Source organism: Haemorhous mexicanus, chromosome 1 (assembly GCF_027477595.1).
Source record: "Haemorhous mexicanus isolate bHaeMex1 chromosome 1, bHaeMex1.pri, whole genome shotgun sequence".
Classification (NCBI taxonomy): Eukaryota; Metazoa; Chordata; class Aves; order Passeriformes; family Fringillidae; genus Haemorhous; species Haemorhous mexicanus.
In genome coordinates this window covers 136,682,213-136,698,326 of record NC_082341.1, presented here as the reverse complement: position 1 = coordinate 136,698,326, position 16,114 = coordinate 136,682,213, and the positions used below count along the sequence as shown (strand labels likewise).

Below are 16,114 nucleotides of genomic sequence, written 5' to 3'. Positions count from 1 at the left end.
CAGTTGCTATGAATATTTTGATTTACACCCCAATTTAACAACTACTAATTCTTAAGATTATTAAATGCAAAAAGAAACAAGACTGTATATTCAAATTATATGCAGAGAGAATCCTGTTTAAAAAAACCTTCATAAATAAAATCATCCTCGTGCGAAATCTGAAAAAAATAAGTGAATAACTTATGCGAGCAATTTCAAAATCTTTGCTGTTACAAATTTTTTCCTTAAAAGAGATTGATGAGAACTTAAAAGGATTCTAATACAATCCCATTCCACAATTTATATGGAATAAAATACATACTTTTTAAATCACCAATAATTTCTTCTCTTAAATGTTTTTTCCAATATAACATCACCCTGCAGCCATAATCATTTTGAAATTGCAAAAAACTGCAATAGTGATTTTACCATATAGTAAAAGCTGATGCTTTTCCTAATTCCCTGTGGTACATACAGACAATTTAATAAGCAGCTCACATTTCCTCAAAAACTATGTGCATACATTTTTTTTCACTGATTATCTGTGTTGCCTTTATTCAGAGAAGAAGAAACTCTGGCCAGCATTAGCTAATTCCTTGTTTGCCTAGCAGATAAATCTCAATGATATATTGAAAACAAAAATAGGTAAAATAGAAAATAAGTCTTAATAGAACCTTGGTAAAATAATCAACTCTTTAAAGGAAGAGCTATTTCCTCAATAAAAGTAAAATAAGGATATTAGGTCCATAATCTGGGAAACATTTAGCTATCTTAATGCTAACTTCTATGCAAAAACCGAACAGCTTTTAAACTGTTATTTGGTTTGAAAGGGAAGATATCAAAAAGTAACCTTTTTATGCATAATAAAGTAATAGAAAATCCAGGCTTTTTGAACAATAATTTCAAGGTATAGTTTTTCAAATATAAACATGTCAAAATATTTCTGAAGAGGAGATGCTTACAGATGTGGGTGCTGTTGAAAAGTTTTGAAAAGCATTTGATTTTCCAAACCACATTTGAAAGAAAAAACAGATTTCCACACAGACTGCTGGCTAGGCATGTGCTTCTTTCAGAAATTCCTTGAATCATTTTTTTCCTTTCTTTCACTCCAGCACTATCAGTAGAGTCAAAAAAATTTGTTTATTACTCCTTATTTCACTGATGGATTTTTGTTAACCAATAAGGGACATTACATGATTATTATAAGGATGTTCTAGATGAGGTTAATTGAAATAAAGAAAAATAGCAGCTGTTCTATAAGGAAAACAGCCTTTTTTTGCTATTTGCAAATGTTTGCGAGTTAAGCAGTGAAAACCAGTAAATTATGAAAATGAAAAAACTATAATAAGAAAAGGCTTGTATTAATAAAAGTTTAAATGAAATAACAATAAAATCTACAGCTATCTTTTTACAAGTAAACTCTTTACATGTACTGTTTTTGCAGGAAGGGGCATGTCTAAAGAATTTCCATTTACATTCACAAATTGGAAACAGTCTAAAGACAGCTTTATGCTTTGATCTATGAAAGATCTACACATGAAAATTACCATAGAACACTCAAACCTGGACTATTAAGCTTTGATAGATGACATGAATGAAATCCTTGGATCTTAAAAATGATGAATCCGGAGCGTGGACAACAATTAGGTTCTTTATTGGCCAAGCTGAGGAAAGCTTGGGATTCTGCTTACCTAAACTCCCAGAACTTGATAGTTTGGCAGTGTTATTCTTGACTTTATAAGACCTTTACTCAACAGCCTCCAATCGGCTTCTAGCCGCTGAGCTCTTTGTCAGCAATTTCATTCTGCACTACAATATTGTAACTCAACATATTTTACTCTGTCTGTTCATGGATACTCTCTAAAATGCCATTCATTATTGTTTCATGACAGTTTGCTAAAACAACCGTGTTGGGGATGATCAGCAGTTACCTCTATAATCCATCAGAGCATTTGCACAGTATTTGGTGTAATGGGCCCCTATCCCAACACAGAAGCGCAAGTAAACATCATCTCAATTTCAGCTTCATATTTAAGCATATCCATGCATCTACCTCATCTCATTTTTTCAGTCAGAGAACCAGAATTTCTGGGTCTTGTGAGGAAGTTTTCTCACCCATTTCCCTGTTGATAGTGCCTACTTCTGCTGGTAGTTTAGCACAATTAGTGCTATTCACTGTTTATACCCCCAACATACAGACTTCTTAAAAATACATCAGTAGTTAAAGCCCACAAAAATATAGTTCTGTCCTTCATTGTTTAGCAGAAACTTAATTTACTCTGACTGACTCCTTCACAATTTCAATTAACTGCTCTTCCCTCCCTTTAGCCAGGCTAAGCAACTGCCTTACTTGCATTCTTATCCAAAAACCCTCCTTTATCTGCTCCCTGACCCCATCCCAAGGCCTTCTGATAATCAGATAATCTTCCAATCAATAGAACTGGCAGTTTCTTGATGGAAACATACAGTTCTGGTAACATTTGCAGAACACAAATACAGCTGGAGCTGAATTTTAAGAATCAGAGAATCGTGAAAAGCATTAAAACAAAAAAACCAGCTCCTACAATTTAGGAGGGGGAAAAAAATCAAAAAAGAAGACATTGTCTCTTACTGTCGCCGGAGAGAAATGTGTCACCATATTCTTTCCAGAGCCTTTAATTTGCTGTTAGGGTGCATTTATTTTTCTTTACTACATATTAATATCAAAACTAAATTAGTCCACTTTCTATTAGAGAAAATAATCTACGACTGATTTTTATACAGTTTAGGAAAACTGAAGTTATAATGTCAATACATTTCTTTTCAACTTCCAATAATCTCCTCAAACTATATTTGTGCCCAAATGATTGAGACACATTGTTTTTCCAACATTCCCTTTTCAGTTTAGTTCTCTCTCCAAGTTAGCATGTAAGCTCTTTTTCCTAAGACATACTAGATGGAGTCACTTCAGCCTACAGGCCAAAAGTGGTCTGGTTTATTCAGTGTGATCTGCAGCCCTACCAAACTTACCTTTCATGCACTGGCACTCTACTAATGATAAGTGAGCACATTCAGCTTTTCATGTATAAATTTATAAATTCAAAAGATGTTTGGAAATGCTATTCAGCCTCTAGCCATGAAAATGTTTCTCAGCCTTTCCTAAAAGAACAATTTCTAAATGAGAAGCAAAAATTCTTCTTTCTCATGAAGCACTACAAAAGTGACACTAATTGCATATGGTTGTTGTTCAGGCCTAAACAGAAGACTGTTTAAAGCAAAGTGACACCACAAATTAAGTTTGTATCCCCACTCCAGAAACACTGTAAAGACAGTGGTTCAGACAACAATTTATTTTCTTTTATTCTATTAAAAGCAGCAGCATCAAATTAGAGAAGAGAGGTTGTAAAAAGACTGAAGAGGACATGCTGGCATTATTAGAATACTGCAGATGCTAATTCTTCAGTAACCACCAGTCTTCTGTAATTGATTTTTTTTAGAGTGTCTTACACTAGATATTGTACTACTTGTACCTCTGTTCATATTTGCTAAGAAATCTTTCACCAAGCACATGAACTACACATTGTGTGGCATTGCTGATCTTACTACTCAATTTTTAGGCATTCTGTATTAGCTCCAGTTTTTTTATCTAGTACCATGTTCCATGAGTATGTTAGAAAGGGCAAATACTTAGTAAGAAGGACTCTCATATTTAGACATCAGGTGTTAATAATATCCCAGTGTGTTTTTTCCTTGTATACAGACTGTATGTCCTGCCCAACAATACAGAACCCTTTGCCTAATTTTATTTAAAAAACCCTGAAAAATGGTGAAATTAACTTCACTTAGAACTCTAGCTGTCTAACAGCAGTGACTGTCATGTAAGACAATGAAGAGATATCTTGAACCACGCTTCTGTAAGTACAATTTGCTCTAGATCAAAGACTTTGTAATCAGAAAACAGATCTTGTTCAACCCCAAACAGGAATCTTAATACTTTAAATTTAAAAAAGTATTAATTTTTATTCTTTGAAAATCTTGGAACTTGCTTAAACAGATTAAGATCGTCACCTTCTTCCCAAAAACAAAAGATCCCCCCACTATCAACTTCAATATTGTCCTATAAAACTCTGCAAAGTAACTTGATGCTCTGCTCTGATACATCTTAGAAACAGTAAGGCTAGTATAATAAAAGAAGGAAAGAGAAGAACAAATCATTTCACAGACGATGAGAAATTAGGGGAGTAGTCGTTGAAGCTGAGAAAATCACTCAAAATGTCAGGAAATTCAGAAAAAGACATAGGAAGCACAATGTTGGGAGACTGGTCACAAAATGCCAGTAGCAGTCAGATGAGAGATGTCTCTGGCCCAGCGCTTATTTCTACCTTACTCTTTTGGAGACATGATTCCTAAAGGAGAACTGGAGCATATTGTATCTGCATTAAAACTAAGAAACCCAAGAATAAACTGCACAATCTCGTCTGGACCATTTATGCGTATAAGACCCACAGGACCATAATGCAAAATAATGCATCAGAACCTTTGAAAAGCATTGAATTTCAGCATTTCAGGTAAAGCCACATAGGCAAAGCTAGAGACTCAAAAACATTAACTAGCACAGCTTCACTGATTTTAGATAGATGAAAAGGAGTTGCCTACTCACTGGTTTGTAATGTGCAAACAAGGAACATCACAGAGTTCCCCACAGTGACTGAAACAACCTTACAGAAGCTGGTAACTGCAGATTTCAATTTATGATCAGACTTTTTTTGATAAAGTTTTTGTTGCTATGAGGAGAGTGGAACCTACATCTGGGTCTCTGACTCTTGAAGCAGGTATCAGATGGGAGTCTCCTCAGACAGAAAGGGTAGGACCAGGAAGAGCCTAAACCAATGTCTGGGAGATCTCTTTCATCTATGAGCACATGGAGAGCTGGATCAGGCCCTGCTGCCCAAAGCCACTGCTAGTGCCAGGCTGCAAGACTTGTTTCATGAAAGCTCCATAATACAAAAGAAAAAAGATAAAAACAAAAGGGGAGGAAAAAAAAGAAAGGATAAACTACTATAACCAAACATACAAGCAAACCCATTAATTTAAATGCTTCCACATGGAAATATGAAGAAAAAGACTCTCTTACAACTTCTAAGTGATCAGAAGTGAAATTGGAGATATTTCATGGTCTCCTAAAAATCCTAGTCTTGACAAAAGTAAAACTTGCTGTCATTTTCTAGGCAGTAAATGTTTTACTGCTGGGAAAAGATTTTGATGTCTGTAATTTCTATTGAAGAGCACTATGAAGTAGTTAAAAATATTGCCACATCTGAAAAACAGACCAACGGGAAGTATAAGACACTTGTTCATCTGTATTTCTGTGACTTTTCTCACTTGGTATTATTTGCAACCCTACTTTCATGTCTGGCAACAGTGCCAACTCTACTAAGGATCATATATTACTTTTATCATGTTGATTACATATGTTCACCAGTTTTGCTGCCTATTTATGATTAGTGTGGTTTGCACATACTTAGTGACACAATCCAGAGCATGACATTTTCACAGAAAATGTGTTTACTGGGAAAGAGCTCCTTAGAAGTTTGCATTCCTTTAAGCTTTGATCTACATGACATCAAGAATCCTACAGTTTGAATATATGTTTACCATTTATATTATTAAGATCTATCTCCTTCTCACTATATGGCTACTGAACACTTTGGAAGTCACTAAAAATTTCCTTTTCTCTAAGGCGAACTTAGTAGTAGCTGAATAAAAGAAAGCCTCTTCAAATGTTCTCATCTGTGAGTTTAAACTTCATAGTGATTTGACATTTAAATTCTGTTATTCATCAGCCCTTCACAGCAGAACTTGATTTGTCTAAATGGATTTGAAAGCCCACAAGTGAAGAAAATCAGAAAAACCTGGTTTTGAATATCAAAAGATTGTATGTGAAAAGTATTTTTACAGGCTGCACGTACCAGTTTTATTGATCAATTAACTTCTCCCAGAATGAATTTTACTGAGACCATATATGAAAAGCCAAACCCCTCCTCTGACACTTACTGATAAATGTCTTTTCTGAGCACAGCTCTACTAAGAGGGTTGTCAGCCTGAGGAGCCATAGAGACAGATCCAATCTTGAGAACCAAAGTGTCTTCTTTAATTGATGGATTAGATGGATTAGCTGTAGTTAGGAGAAGAGAAAATATATGTTTGATTAAAAGTCAAATGCACATACCAGGAACACTAAAAAACTATTTCTTTAAAAAATATACGTAAAAATATTTGCTAAGGATTAAGTTTTGCACAGGAGCAACATAAAATCAATAGCCCTGCTGTGATACATAAAGACAAAAGTATTGTAATTTCATTTCCCCAGAGTTTTATCACACCACTGAATCATGGTCTGCAACTTCTCAATCTCTCTGACACTTTTGGGGGCGGGGGTATTTCAAAATGACTTCAGACATTTTATGACATATTCTTTGTGATCTGTTTGTTTCTCCAATAACTATTTGCTGAAATAGCAGCATGTAAACCACTCTGAATTGTGCACCCTTTTTATTATGGGCCTATATCTTTAGATGTAAAACATTACAGGATATCACAGAGTTACCATCCTGGTAGCATTTGGAATCGGCTGCAATGCACATGGAGAGTTCAAACACAAGGACTGAAACAAGAGAATCTGAAATCTGACACATATGCATAGAACAAGATGTAATACTGGACAGTAAATTTCACATCAGTAACAAAATTATTCCAAGAAAAAAAAAAATCTCTGCTTTCCACTTATCTCCATAATTTTCAAATTTCAGCCACATGTAAAGTTTCTCAGTTTTAAAAGCAGTGGTCATATCAGACAAAAACCAAAGTTCTGCCCAGAAATAAAACAGCACCATGTTTTTTGTAGAAAGCTAACTCAGTCAGCAGGCACAGACAAAGCACTTGAATAAGGCTGTGCTCAGAAGTCTTCATATTAACGAGGAAACTCTGGAGCAGGTGTGATGCAAGTTCAAAGAGTTCATCATCTGAAGGGAAACGGCTCACTACAAAACCTCTGTGAGATATAACATGGATGGAACGACATTACACCTGCTCCCACATCCAAAGAAGTTCTGCAAGACTCTCATTTATGAGTTTTGAAAACAAGATTGCAGTAGAAGACAGTTTAAATATTTTACTGAAGTGTGAAATGCTTGGTGTGGTAAGAACCAGCAAAATCTACAGGCTTAAAAAAATGGTTTCTTCAGACCCAGTAATGTCTTGGTGGAAAAGACACCATGCTTTACAGCTAAATATGTATTAAGACATGTATATTTCTGAACAGATCTGAGAAATCACAGAAATTCTATGGAATTTTCAAACCGTTGTAGGGAATACCCCAGTAAATATGTGGCAAAGTGGGAACACAAGTTCTGATACACATGTGTATTAGCACGCAAGCCGTCTATTTAAAAGAACTTCATGTACTTCAAAAATAAAGACAAATCCTTTAGCCCCTCCAACGCAAAACTAAACTAATCACAGATGGTTTCATTGCTAGAAATAAGATGCAAGAGTTAAGCTGATGAAAAAGTCCATTTTTTGACTAAATCTAAACTCATATTTTCAAAAGTAGTAAGGCACTGTATTAAGTACTAGAATACTGCCACTCTACACTTAGGGTATTTGCTTTCCAATACTCTCATAAGAAAATGGAGTGATAGTATTAAATATCACTGCAACTCAATTAGGTGGCAGATGCCTTATTCTTGAGAAATGGTTCTTAAAATATATCTTAGGCTAAGAATTTTAATTTGTCTCTGACACTTAGAAAAGCAAAATAAGCACAGGGCTACCCATAACAGTCTCTGCTGTGGAAGTATTTTAGGAGTTTTTTATCAAGGCTAGGCACTGACCTTTTGTGTACAGTTTACTGTAGGTCAATAAATAAGCCAATTTTCAATCAGAAAGAATCACAGACATTAATATAATCAGCTGTTTTCTAAAAAGAAAAGATTAATTCATATCTTCATTCATTAACCCACGCTTTTCAAAATATGAGAATAATGTAGTAAACAATCACAGTCATTGCAGATATTTAAAAATTTGAGGGGAAAAACATCTCTGCTACATTTTAAAAACATACTTACAAGTTAAGAATACCTACAATATACATACATTATTCTTAAAATATAGGTACAATCTAGGAACACTTACAGAGACTCAAGTATCAAGATGTTGTTCACAATCTCATTTGGTTTTATCCACTCAGTCATCTTTTTGCTGAGCTAAATGCATTATGCTCTTTTAATCCTTCCTTTTAAGCCTCCTCATCTAGCACTTACATTTTTGATGCTTTTCAGCACCCTCTCTATTTTTATCAAAACCCAGTTTTACAAGAGAAAGCAAATTGGACATGATATTCCAGCATCTGCCATATGCAGAAGCACAGCTACCTCCCTTACTTCTTTTCCCTCAGTCCACTGTGACCCACAAGCTGTTTCAGTCACTGTTTCCCAGGATAGTCTCTCCAGTCCTGAAGCCCCAGTCTGTGTAAATCTTCCTTGATTTATAACTTTAGCTTTAGAAGATTTACTGTACTTTCTGCAAGCAGTATGCAAGCACAGTAACCCAGATGCATGGCCTCAGGAAATGCTCTCTAACATTTGCTGATGATAGCAGCAATGGTTTTATATTTACTTTCAGACTATTAAACACCAATTTCATTTATTATTCCCAACTGATGAGTTTTTGTGGGGTTTTTTTTAGATTCCTGGTTAGCCATTTTTAATTCCTTTACCATTTCCACAGAGAGTATGGGGATGTATTTAAATTAAATACCATGAAAGACAAAATGTCAAACTACCTAGAAAAGTCTAAGCATATCAAATCTTTGCAAACATTTTATCAACTAAGAATTGAAACCACAATGAAGAATGGAAATCAGATGTTTTCTGAACATCTAATTTCCCATAAAACCGTATTTATTATCACGTAAAAAACATGTAATTCTTTATTAACTGAATCATGTAATATTTTTCCTTTATGTTCTCCGAGGGAGAACAATAAAATTACCTGTCTTAATTTTATTTGAACATTACACTTTTCATTTTACTAGATAAACCTTCAGCTGTCTAAAACCTGCTTTTCTAAGGTGTGTTAAAAATTAGCCTCAGAAGACCAAGATCTCTGAGCACAACTTACTCAGCCTGACTGATTTGAAACTTTAATAGTAAGTGAGGAGGATGTTACAGACCATATGTTATGACAGACTTCAAAGTAGAGAGTCATGCTCATGTGACATGAATATATCACTTCTACAAATGCAGGACATACATTTATTCAGTGTGCTGCCTTTTCTTCTTCACTATCAACAAATTCATCATGTCCTTTATAGTGATTCCTGATATTTTGCTCCTAGTATGTACAAGAAAGAGTTGCTATTGTCCTCAAACCAGCCAGATGTGGATTTTTTCTGTCTTTACAACTTCTTATCAGTTTTTTTGCAATTTACAATTTTTACTTATAGTCTTCTGCTATGCAGGAATTCTTGTTCCTTGTCATATATTGCTTTCATATATTTAGTTACCTTTACTTCATGGCTGAGTAAGTGTGGGCTGTTGGCCAGACCTTGAAATACCACCTCATGTGTTAACAAATCAAACTCAGAGAAAGCAGCCTTGCTTATTGCCAAGGATAGAATGCTGCCCTCGAATCTACCACAAAAAAAAAGTTAATTGGTGCTGCTGCAAAAACTGTGAAACTAAAATACTATAAAATTGTGTGGGTGTAGTCATGCAGGCATGTATGCAAATTCCTCAGAAGAAGAAACATGATTTTGATTATTTCAGTGTTTGTCTACCGCAGTTCATTGTGGAAGCTGCAAGTAAACAACACGTTTGCCTTTTTTTAAGCTGTATATGTAAAGCCACAATTACTTGTGGAGTTTGGGAGAAGGACAGTTTTTGCAGCTATCAGTATGCACAGGGTACGAACAGCAGACAACTGACTAGAAGAGAAACTGAAATAATTTTTCTGCTTTTTCTGCACTGATGAAAAATTGAAACACACAAGTCTTATTGGATTGAAAATGTCTCCTAGTCAATAAATGATGAATGAGGATCTTATGGAGCCATATTTCCAGAAGATATAACACTCTTCTGACCTAACACAACAGAGATGTGGGTCTTATCCAACTCTTGCGCCTGATTGTTTCTAATTTCTATTGTACTTGAAGACAGTAAGTAGGAGCAAACAGAAGCAATTTCATGTTCATAACCAAATGAGACTTTGGGAAAATCTGGAGTGAAAAAAGAAATGAAAGAACAGTACCAATTTTCACAGTGATGCTAATTCAGAGTTTTCCAGTGGAAGAGCGTAGCTGTCTTTCTTATTAACTAGGATAACCTTTAGCATTTTGCTTTAAAAGCATACAGTTTTCCTTCCTACATTGCCATTAACCATGGCAATTCTGTTCCTTGCAGGCATTCTTAAGCAAGAAACAGCAAAAAGACAAAGTTGTTTTTTTTTTTTTTATAATTTCTTTTTAATGAAGTATACAGTTACAGAGCTACAAAAACATACTTTTACAAAAGATTTCTTTGACAGCATGCCCTAAAACTCCCTTCCAAATAGAATCATAATTCTTTCTTGCCAAGACAGACAGTCTAATTTTATCTTCCTGTGTTTTCAGCAATCCCAGTTGGAAAATTGTAGAGGATGCTGGCAAAAAAAAGATCTATGTAAATTTTCACCGCGTGCACTTCTTGCAATTAGGTTATGAGAAAAATCTAAATACTATACTCTTAGGATTATATTGTGTGTTGTACATAATGGTAAAAAAAATGCTCCATACCTACTGAACTTACATAAATATATCATGATATTAGTAAAACACTACTTTTTTTTTAATCTCTAGAAGAATTGTGAGAAGTGAATGTACTCCTATTAGCTATTACATGGTCTAATTTTAACATCAGCGTCACTTTTTATATAAAAAGACTGTAATAGGGATGGAAATATATTATTACATACAAAGGGAAAACAATATCTTACAGAATAAGTATTATCCATCAATCAATGGATTTTAGCTATTTTTAGCTATTTATGAACATCCCACACTACTCAAACTCTGTAAATACCTGAAAGCCTCTTGCACAAGAGAGCTGGGATAGCTTCAGCTAAAATGCTAAACTGCATCATCTGTAGGGCATCATCCATAAGGTACATTTTAATAATATTTTCCAAACTAAACTATCTACTTTCTTTACTACCACATGGTTTTCCAGTTGTCAATGTCCACAAGAGCTAAGACTCCATGCTTACACTCCCTGCTGGGATGGATGTCTATGGAACATTGCACCATGTCATGTAAGCTGACACAGAATCACCACTGCAGAACTGGGTTAAGCTCTCTTTCAACAGTTTTTGACAATTCTTTATAATCACATTTTAAATGCAAACTCTATTGGTACCATAGCAAGGATCAGATAAATGGCTAAGAAGAAATTTTGAGCAAATGTGCAGAGAAGCAGCATGAATGTTAGATATTTCCTAACTCTGACCTTTAACACTGAAGCAATGGTCAATGATTTAACTACAAGAATTTGTGTACAATACTGAACAGCAAAAAATCCCTAACACAAAATACTGTACCTTCTGCAACATGATGATCTTCCTCATTTTTGGGAAAGAAGACTCTTATCACACCCGTGTTGATATAAATCAGAGGCAGGTTGCGGGAAGTCAGAGCGTGAGTCCTCATTGGTTGACCTGGTGACTTCCTTTTCTCCTTTTGACTCCTTGGCAACCTGGCCTGAAAAATGCTTGCAATTGCATTTAGCAAAGGAAAACAGAGGACCACATCAAAGGCCTGAGCAGAGAGAAGGATCTCATGGAGAAAATGTGGAGAACCATCAGTGTGACCTTCTGACAGCTTATGGAATGTTCTTCGTTCATTTCTTGATATCAGTTTGTGCCGGACATTTTTTGTCACAGCTTTGGTATAAGTGAGAGAAAGAAATCCATGTTGCTGGTGTGAACCATCTAAAAGTTTTGCAGTGGTCTGTTTCAAGGAAAAAGAAATAAATAAATAAACTGCTGCAAAAATCTACATGCAACATTCATCAATTACCATATTTCTGGTTATTTAGGATTCTATATTTTTTAGTAGCTTTCTACAGTCATTTAACAGTAAAAAACCCAAAAGACTTTTCTTTTTTTGAATGCACAGTTTATCCACACTTCTCTGCCTTGGGTCATCTAAAACCACAGATTTATGTTAAAATATCACTTGGATGCTCAGATAGCATCAACCCATCTCAGCATGGGTGCATAAATCACCCATAGACACCTAAGTAAGTACTGAACTGGTTTTGCCTCATCTTCTCAGAGCATTTAATGAAAATAGCTGTGTCACATACTAAAGCACATAATTTCATTATACATTGCATTGTACTTTAAAAATACAAGATTCCTTTACTTAAGACAGATCTGTCTTGCTAAAGATGACAATTAAAGCCTTAGCTCCCACAAGATGGGTAGAATTTACATATTACCTTTGAAATATTTTATTCACTTCTATAAATGGAAAAATGTAAAAAACATTATTTCAAAAATGTAATAAACATGTTGACAGAATTCTTTAGGATTATTTAAATATAAGCTTTAATCATATAAGCACAAATAAAAGCAACTATATTTTGCAAGTAGCTGCTTGTTTCAGCATGTTAAATTTGAGAGAAGTCAATTTATTAAAATTTAAACATTGTTAGCAGAAGAAGAAAATGTCTTTCTTAAATACACAGGATACATAGTTTAAATGGTGGAAAACTGGAAGCTTTTAAAATTAAATTAATTAAAACAAACTCGTAAATTTATTTACCATATGAACTGAAACAAACAGAATAAGAGAAAGTATTCCCAATTGATTTTCCTGATGAAAATAAATCAGACTATCCAGAACTTTCACTAACATAAAATAATTCCATAGACCCACAGATAAAAAGGTCAATGTCATAACTCATGAAATTCTTCAAGCATAAAGAGGCAAGAAGAAAATGGCTGAAATATCTCACACTGAGATATTCTGAATCAGCTAGTAATCTTCCAAGCATTTAAAAGGAAGACTCATATATGGAATTATTAATTGTTACATTATCATAATTAGAGAAGCAATTTTATAGGGCTGCATAAAGGTATAGTGCAATAATACCAAGTACTTAAAACCCTAAGTAGATATCAGAATTACACGAAAAAAATGCAGCATTTAGTACTGGCTTTGACATATTTGGCCTTCAAACACAATGTGTGTGCTCACTTCTAATTGAAATGAATCTCACTGACTTCAGTAGTCTGTTGTTATGTACAAGGTTGTGAACCATCAACCCTCATTCCCTTATCTACTAAAAAATGACAGCTATTACTAAAGGATGAGGTGAAAATAACACAAGTCACACAATCAATATCACCAGGAAATATACTTGGTGCAAAAAAAAAATTAGACTACAAGAAATAATAATTTAAGAGTTTTTTCTCTTTTATTGCTGGCATTTATTAGTGAAAGTTCTGTATTCAAAAATTTTAAAAATATTCTTACAGAAGGAAAGAAGCCAGAGAAGTTACTGAAAGGATCCTGCTTGCTGATAGGTCGAACCAACAAGGTACGTCTGTTCAGCTTGTCAGTACAGGAAAGGAACACACCTCCACATTGCCCCAGAGACCAAGAATCTTCCCCAAGGCTTGAGGTAATGAATGAGGCATGGAAGATAGGAAAAAAAAAAAAGAAATAAAAAATGCTGCTGTAAGCAAAAAAAAAATTGTTTACATTTAACTTGCGTGTTTTGATGTAATTGCAAGATAAACCTATGCCATACCTTTTCCTAGAAAGCTGAAATTCAATCAGATCAAACAAAAAAAAGAGATTAAAAAAGGTAACTGTAAAATTTTATGTGAAGGGACAACCTAAAGCAAGAGGTCAAGATACATGAGAATTGAAGTATAGTAAAATCTTGTGCGTAGAAAAGAAACTTACCCTGGATTTTCAGCAAACAGCTTTAAGAGAACAAGGAGAAGAAAGATTACAAGAACAAAGACACTGAATTCAAATCTGTATTCATATGTTACAAAATAAGTATTATTTAGAAAAAGTTAGCTTTTGAGCGTTAAAATGTGCCTTGTACAGTTCTTGTAACCATTCTTTTTAATATATAAGAGAATAAAGTGAAATAATTTGCTTAAGCAGAGTTATTCGGGTAAGCACCTTAGTTTACTACAGAAATCTCACCAAAAGTTTTTCTCTGCATTGTAGAAAAATTCTTTCAAAATGTCCTGACTGCCAATCTCCCCCTGGCCTGGAAGACAGAAAGTTCACCTTATCTATTCTCTGCTTTGGCTTTTAGTCCACAGAGATTTGCACACAGTAAAGGTACCACAAATAGATTAGAAAATATAAATGAGAACAGTGACAATTTTGTCAAGCAGTGTAAGTTTTGAGTTTGTTGGAGTGTTTTAGGGGTTTTTTGTTTGTTTGTTTCCCCCAAAGTTTGTTAAGTGGAGCTGGCTACTGGGATTTCACAGAGTCATCGAGTATCTTGGGTTGGAAAAGACCCACAAGGATCACTGAGTCCAACTCATGTCCCTGCTCAGCTCCATACCCAGGAATCACACCATGTGCCCAAGAGCATTGTCCAAACACGTCTTCAAACTGTCAGCTTGGTGCTCTGAACACTTCCCTGGGGAGCTGTTCCAGTGCCCAAGCAGCCGCTGGGTGTACTGGGTGTAGAATCTTCTGATATCCAACCTAAACCTCTCCTGACACAGCTTCATTCTGTTCCCTCTGGTCCTGTCACTGGTCACCAGAGAGAAGAGAACAGTGTGTGCCCCTCCTCTTCCCCTCATGAGGAAGTTGCAGACAGCAATGATGTCTCCCCTCAGTGTCCTCCTCTTCAGGCTGAGCAGACCAAGCAACCTCAGATGCTGCTAACATGGCTTCCCTTCAAGGCCCTTCACCCTCTTTGTTGCCCTCCTTTGGATGCTCTGTAGCAGTTTAATAACTTTCTTGTATTGTGGTGCCCAGAACTTCACGCAATGTTCAAGGTGAGGCTGCCCAGTGCAGAGCAGAGCAGGACAATCCCCTCCCTTGCCCAGCTGGTCATGCTGGGCCTATTGCCCCCCAGGACATGCTCAACACTCCTGCATGGTGACATGATTTTAAAAGATTTAAAAAAAAAAAAAAGTTTTAATTAGCAAATATTATATACAAACAATAGCTGTATTTGTAACGTAGGCAAACAGAAAGGAATCAAAATAATTTTTAAGATAGCTCATCAGGAATAAAATCATAAAGAAATGATGGTAATGTTGCTAAATTAATACTAAATCTCCTTCCTATTGTACATAGGGAACAATAAGCATTCAATAAGACCTTGCAGACATTGGTTCCTAAGTCAAAACGATTTATGCTCCGAAATATTTTAGCTATTTTCAATGCCAACAGCCGTGCTGAAGCTTTTAACAATGTTTTTCCACTCAAAGAGCAACATAACTATTCTTTTTTCTCTTAATGTCCTAATTCCTAACGGAATTGGTTGATCTCTAATGGCAAATACTACCCAAGATGATCAAAGCCTGCACAGGCTCTCTCTCTGCCAAGACTGGTGTGTTCATGGCCAACAGAAACTAGAAGATGGCACATGCCATTCTACAGAGCCGTGTGCTGGGTGTCAAGTGACACAGCCACACTGGTGCAGCAAATTATCCAGCCAACAGGACTTGCAGAGTGGAAGGCAGACTGTGAATACACACAGTACTGATGATGCAAGTTTGATTAGTGAAGTTTTACTCACGTGTCTGCACAACACTGTGCCATGTGACCCAGCAGAGACCACCAGCTCAGCTCTCTTCATTACATTAACTGCTGCTTTGCCACAGCAACAGATGCTTCTGAAAAACTGAGCTGGTTCTCTTTCAGCATGCAAGAGTAACATAGCATAAAGCATTAAATAATGGCACTTGCTAACACATCATGAACCAATATTTCAGGAATTTCCCATTCTAAAGTTAAGCTAAAATTATTTTCATTTAATGGATCAAGAGAGCAGAAGTGTGAAAAAAACACTCTCCTAAATTTGATATGATTTCTGTGTATTCCTTTGGAATTAGATCTAATTCTGAGGAAACA

General features: G+C 35.4%; 1 protein-coding gene across 7 annotated transcripts in view; it reads right to left on the bottom strand.

Annotated features, from left to right (window-relative positions):
• The window catches only part of VPS13B (vacuolar protein sorting 13 homolog B), a 431,824-nt gene that overhangs the window by 167,846 nt on the left and 247,864 nt on the right, over window positions 1–16,114 (bottom strand). For 5 of the 7 annotated variants that reach the window (XR_009488944.1, XM_059864515.1, XM_059864506.1 and 2 more), the window contains exons 28-30: window positions 13,532–13,673; window positions 11,590–11,998; window positions 6,013–6,133 (exon numbers count right to left, since the gene is read on the bottom strand). Coding sequence is in view for 6 of the 7 variants with exons in the window: in XM_059864515.1 (XP_059720498.1) it covers window positions 6,013–6,133; window positions 11,590–11,998; window positions 13,532–13,673 (672 nt within the window). In the remaining variant the exon portion in view is untranslated. Of the gene's footprint in view, window positions 1–6,012; window positions 6,134–11,589; window positions 11,999–13,531; window positions 13,674–14,218; window positions 14,286–16,114 lie in introns of all 7 variants that reach the window. The other 2 variants (XM_059864541.1, XM_059864549.1) reach the window with 1 other exon arrangement.